Genomic DNA, 5,957 nt, shown 5'->3' with positions numbered 1-5,957 from the left:
GCATTGTTTAATGTTATTTTAAGAGTTTATTTAGGGGGTTATCTAAACTAGCAGGCATTGGAGTAAGTGGCAGTGATGGTCTGAACAATTCAAAAGGAGCAGGAGGGCACCATACAGCCTGCTGCAGTGCTACCAGGTCCTGCATGTTGAGAGACTGTTCTTGGTGTGTGTGGTGAGTACATAGGTATGAGAAGCTAGCCTGGTGTCCCCATGTACTGGTCAGTTCAAACATCCCTGGTTCAGTCACACGATCCACTGCCTTTTTTGTACCTGCCAGGCTACTCTGAGGGAGTATGGTGCGTGGTGCTGCTGAGGGGGACCTGTGTGTTGGTGTTTCCAGCAATGTAGGGCTGCCGCTTCTGTGCAATGCTATAGCAGCCACAGCCCCTTTCCTGGGTGTGTGTGAAGCCTCCTAACAGCGCCACTGCATGGGAGAAAGTGCAGTGACATCAAAAAGATGCTTCAAAGGGGACCTTTCCTGGAACAGCTGGGACCACTCTGCAGGACCATTTCTAGGCTCTACAAGTACACAGACCGATGAGAGATGATGCACAGCAGCTGCAGAAGTGAATGACACGGGGCCACTTTGAGTGCTGTCCTTGGCTTACCCTGCAGCTGCAGGGAGCACTGCCCCATGGACTGGGAAGGTGCCTCGCAGCTCTGTGCAGCTGCCAGCTGTATGGTTTGGTGGGGCAGAACCTCTCTCCTTCCACTTGGCAGCTCGCAGAACTAGGGTGGCAGCCTGTTGGGACATAAAGTGACTGAGGAGCCCATTCGTGCTCTTCTCTGCTGTGGTGAATGGGATGTCATCCTGGAAGACTGCAAAGATGGTAAACGCATATCAAAATCCTTTATGCAGCTGCGTGGTATCTGACTTTGCTTATGACTGACTGCTGTTTTGCACAGTATTTATCTGGGAGAGTGTATGAGCTGGGAACCCAAGATACAAATGTTTAGATGGCACAAGCAGCTGAGAAGATTTTCTCTGCTGAAAGATGAACACCGGGACAGGTTGCTGAGCACAAGATCTGGACACTTTGATATGTAGCCTGTGAGAGACTGGCTGAGGGAGGCTGCACTCGCACATTTCATGTACTACCACAAGTAAAGCAGGGCACGGTATCTGCTATTACGTGGCTTTTGCACTGTCTTTGTGTATGCTGCTGTGCCTCCTTCCTTGTCTGTCATCTAAATTTGGCTGTTCCCTGTATTTATTTTTTTTAGCTTTGTTCATCTTGTATTACATGCCTCCCTTGGCTCTGTAGGGTAGTTGCTGTGCTTTTTCATAGCATGAATGCCTTTGTGAAAGACAAGGGGAAAGGCCTGCTTTGCACTTTCTTGGTACTTTCATTAATTTTATACCACTGCCTTTAAGCTAGAGCTGTGCTACTTGAACTACTGCTTTTTACCAAGACATGTATAGGTAACAGGAAAAATAAATAAATGAAGCTTCTTTTATGGGAATTAAAAAAAAAAAAAAAAAAAACTTTGTCTTGCAAATGAGTTCCTAACACGGGGGGAGGTGGGGACAGCAATACTTCCCCTACCCCCCTCAGCCCTGTCAGCCGCCCCTCAGCGTTCCCGCCGCGGGCCCGGCCCGTTTGTGCCCGGACCCATTCCGGCCGGCAGCGGGCAGGACCGGGCGCCTTTCCCCGCCGGGCCGCCTCCTTCCTCCGCCCCATCATGGCCGCCGGGCTGGGGGCTTTCATCAGGGCGTCCCGGCGGCTGCTGGCTGCGGCCGGTGCCGGGGTCGTTCGGGCCGCGCACGGCCCCGCTCCGCCCCGCGCCAAGAAGCGGTGGCTCCGCGCCTACCTGGAGCAGCAGCGGCTGGAGGCGCCCCCGCAGCGGCGGTGAGGGACGGCGGGCGCTGTGAGGGGGCCGGGCCCGCTCGCGAACGGGAGTGCCGGGGGTCTTAAACGGTGGTCGCGATCTTCAGAAATAAGCCTGGCTTGCCTTTGCTTTCGGTAGCTTCTTCTGTTTCTGAATTTGCTCTCTTGTGCCCGTAGGTCCGAGAAGCCCGGCTGGGATTACCACGCAGAGATACAAGCCTTCAGCCACCGGCTCCAGGAAGATTTTTCTTTGGATCTTCTCAAAACCGCGTTTGTAAATTCTTGTTACATTGAAAGCGAAGAGGCGAAGCGCCGAGAGCTCGGGGTAGCCAAAGAAACGGTTGCCCTTAACCTCCGCGATAACAGTCAGCTCTCCGAGCAGGGGCAGTCCTTCTCACGCTCTTACCTGGCGCGCTGCTTTGGAGGTGCCTATCCGGATTTACCTGCCCAGGGCATAGGAGCGCTCGTTGATTTCCTTACCGGCCAGGAACTCGTTTCTTACGTGGCTCAGAACCTGTCTGTGCAGGACCTGACGCTCTGCGCACAGTTCCCCGTCCCACCAGACGTGCTGCACAGGACGTTCTTCGCTGTCGTAGGAGCGCTGCTCAACAGCAGCGGGCCTGAGAAAACGGGCATCTTTGTCAGGGTAAGTCATCGCCTGTGGTTATTTTTTTCACTGATAAAAATCCTAATAACGTCTAAGGGTCTCAAAAGTTACAGGAAAAAAGGCAAAAATTATGTTGGCCTATACTGTGATGGCAGAGATTCAGAGAGGTTTGTGTTTTTGTTTTTTGTTTTTAAAAAAAAAGGGTTGGTCAGATGCATAAAATGATGTATTTATGATGGTTTATAACAGTGGTATTATAATACTTGCTGCCACTTGCTAGAGGAAAGTGTTATCCTCCATGCGCTATGCTACCCTACCAAATAATGAAACTACTCTACCTCAGGTCACATACACCTTCAGTTTTAAAGAATATTTTGTAGCTTTCAATCTTTATTTATATTTAATATAAAGCTGCTGTTGCAAACACCTAAAAATCTTTTAATACAAGAAAGTTCGACTAAAATGCAGTGTAACAAGGTAGTTTTAGGAGCTGCTTCCCTTTCAGGTGTCCTTTTCACTTATTTCTAGTTTTGCAATGGAGGAATGTTTGTGAGAATATCTGACACAAGAGTCCAGGGGCTGTGTAGGAGCAGTGATCAGATCGAGTGCACATCCTCTGGGGCTGCATGGTGCCTCCAGCCTCTTTGCAGACCCCTCCAGAAGTACAGCTTGGGGTTTGTTTCTACTAAACGTGCTGAATAGCACATCTGGTGCTCAGAGCTGAACGGGGGTGTTGTCTGCCCCTCCCAGGCCCGTGCTGCTCCTTCCTTACATGTGAGTGGGTCCCTTTGCGTGCAGTGCAAGGCCGAAGCAGAACCAGTGCTGCTGAGCTCAGTAACGCGGATGGCTCTGCCTGGCTGTGGCATGGAGCGGAGGGGTTTGATCATTCCTTTCAGCTCTTCACTGTCGAGTGCATTAGTGCCTCTTCATATTGGATTTTTATTAGCAGACCGTAGAAGCTAAAGCCTTTGTTCCCTTCCCCACTGATTGTAACTTCTAATTCTTTTTTTTTTTGTTTAGGATTTTTTAATTCCCCATCTGATTGGAAAAGACCTGTTTGAGATCTGGGAAGTTGTAAATCCCATGGGCTTACTAGTGGAAGAGTTGACCAAGAGGAATATCTCTTCTCCAGAGCCAAGAATTACCAGGCAGCTGGGAGCCACCACAGTTCTTCCGCTGTACTTCGTTGGCCTGTACTGGTTAGTACAATACTAATGCAAAGTGAAATGGAGTTAAGCTCGGGGAGAGGGAAGGAGGGAAGATGGTCTTTTTACTTTTTTACTTGTGTTCTTTGGCCAAGTTAGAGAAAAGAAACCACGCAGTGATTTCTATCTAAAATCAACCACTTACACATTGTTAGTGCCTTGCTGTAGTAAAAAACAAAACTGTCTTGTACTAAAGGGCCTTGAAGTCTAAACGAGATGCACCCGAGAGTCAGGACAGAAGACTGTCAAGGTGAAGAGATACCAAGGGCGGAAGGGCTGAACAGATGCTAACGTTACATTCTAGAGCTTTTTACATAGGGGTCAAATCATGGCATTAGAAACCAAGCAAGAGGAGTGTCTCTGCCCAGACAAAACGTACGTGCCAGGTATCCCTGGTGAGCGTGGTCAGGGCCTGCCCAGGTGTGTTGCCTGGTGGAAACATTGTTCCTCTGGAGCAGGATAGGACCTCCTGCTTCCTAGCCCACGGTGTTGCTTTGCTACATGAGCTACGGATGAGCACTTGGGAAGATTGCCTTAACCTGTTCTGAATTACCGCGCTTCAGTTCATATGTTTTCTAAGATTTATCTTATATATATATAAGAAAAAGAACTTTGCATTTTTTCCTGGAATCTCTTGTGTCCCTCCACGAAACGCTCCTATTCAGTGCCTATAGATGTTGATTAAACAGAGCTGAATGCATAACTCCTAACACAGAGAACTTCTCTGTGAATCCTTCGGAAGAATTCCTAAAATGCTTTCTTACCAGGGGAGGAGAAAAGAATGTTTGTTTAAGCTGACCAAAATAACAAATTTGCATATTTTTAACAGGGCTAGCAGAAATTGAACACTGTAAACAATCAGTAGCGTGTTAGGAGTCTAAATGAACAAAGTAGTGTTCTTCCAGGAAGAGGATGTCTTTCTGATTGGTGTTTCCGCTGCTGAATATCCAATCGCTTATCTGTGCAGGAAAGGCCAGCGGAAATGTTGACACTCGTGTGTGTACATAGAAATTACCTTCAGCAGTCACTGACAGTGGAGGAAAAAATCTAGCAGCTCTTATTCATGATGTACAGTAGTGCTCAGGATTTTGATGAAAATGTGAAAATGTTTTGTTTTTTTTTTTTCAAGTGATAAGAAGATTATCGCTGAAGGCCCTGGTGAAACGCTGCTCGCGGCAGAGGAAGAAGCTGCCCGCGTGGCGCTGCGGAAGCTGTATGGGTATACAGAGAACAGGAGACCTTGGGATTACTCGAAACCCAAACAAGGGTGGACAGCTGAAAAGGCTATCAGCAGTAACTAGATAATACAGGCCGCTTCTAGTTTCTCTGAAGAATTAGTGGCTTTCATGCAAATGTAGATGCATTTCAGAAAGCAAAATTCGGTTTAATTTTCTGATCTTAAGTGTATGCAATTTTCAAATTAAATACAGTTTTAAAATAAATGTAATCTTTCCCTTCTACATAAAGCTTAATATTCAGTCATTTTCCTGAACAACAAAAGTACATTTTTTCTGAATGTATGCATTCTGTCTGAGAAGTTTTTCCATACAACATGGGAGACTGTTCTTAAGGATGTTTAATAATGTGACGAAGTCCTTGCTCTTGAGGAACTTCGCTACGTAGAAAAAGGTTTTATGTGAGCTTTCTTGGGGCTTTGATTGAGGGTATTGTTAATAAGATGAGGTGAGTTAAATATGCAGCATTGGTCTTTGGGTTCTATCTGGATTTATTTGTCCCTGACCTTGTGAAAATGTAAAATGTGACGTCAGTGGTATTAACACTGGTGGTCCAATTAAAAAAGGAAATGGCACTTTTGAGGTCTTACTGCTTGCAACATTTATTTGCCGTACACATTGGCTTCTGTTGTTCAAGTATGCTCTGGGAGGATGTATTTTTTATTTTAAAATTTGTAAAAAGGAAAATAAGGATCATGAAGGCTTGTGCTCAAAGAAATTGGAGAACGTTGTGTAATATTAGGCTACTAGATGATCCGAGTTAGTGGTCATAGGACTAAGGTATTGGATTCAGTGAAATTGGTGTTTGGTTTGTTTTCACCATCTGCATCTGTTCCAGTGTAACTCAAGTGATTGAAAAGCTGCTGAGGAACAACTCAGGTACCTTCATAATGTTCCTATTAAATAGAAACTCAGTACGTGTACCAGAAAACAACATGTAGAGAGACAGATACATGAGGACTGTGTGGCTCTCTTGGAATTGTTTCCTTTAAAATTTAGTGAGATGACATTGCAAATTGCAACTGAGCCCTCAGAGGAGGAAAGGAAAAAGTCGAATGTAGGACAATGGTTAAAGAAGTGT

The 5,957-nt window shown here is 46.3% G+C and overlaps 1 protein-coding gene across 1 annotated transcript; it reads left to right on the top strand.

Moving 5' to 3' along the window:
- Positions 1 to 1,568: 1,568 nt before the first annotated feature.
- MRPL44 (mitochondrial ribosomal protein L44) lies at positions 1,569 to 5,451 on the top strand. The gene is made up of 4 exons (XM_040567399.1): positions 1,569 to 1,850; positions 2,007 to 2,475; positions 3,457 to 3,635; positions 4,771 to 5,451. The coding sequence occupies exons 1-4, from the start codon at positions 1,684 to 1,686 to the stop codon at positions 4,940 to 4,942; spliced, it is 987 nt and encodes a 328-aa protein (XP_040423333.1). The 5' UTR covers positions 1,569 to 1,683; the 3' UTR covers positions 4,943 to 5,451.
- Positions 5,452 to 5,957: the final 506 nt, after the last annotated feature.

Source organism: Cygnus olor, chromosome 9 (genome assembly GCF_009769625.2).
Source record: "Cygnus olor isolate bCygOlo1 chromosome 9, bCygOlo1.pri.v2, whole genome shotgun sequence".
Lineage (NCBI taxonomy): Eukaryota > Metazoa > Chordata > Aves > Anseriformes > Anatidae > Cygnus > Cygnus olor.
Note: the sequence above shows the minus strand (reverse complement) of the source record. Positions and strands in the feature narration are given on the sequence as shown.

Bases quoted from the DNA above. Each gene is read 5' to 3' on its own strand.
- MRPL44 (XM_040567399.1), top strand. From the start codon at position 1,684: ATGGCCGCCGGGCTGGGGGCTTTCATCAGGGCGTCCCGGCGGCTGCTG. The intron at 1,851-2,006 runs GTGAGGGACGGC...TTGTGCCCGTAG, and splicing joins GAGGCGCCCCCGCAGCGGCG to GTCCGAGAAGCCCGGCTGGG. The intron at 2,476-3,456 runs GTAAGTCATCGC...TTTTTTGTTTAG, and splicing joins AAACGGGCATCTTTGTCAGG to GATTTTTTAATTCCCCATCT.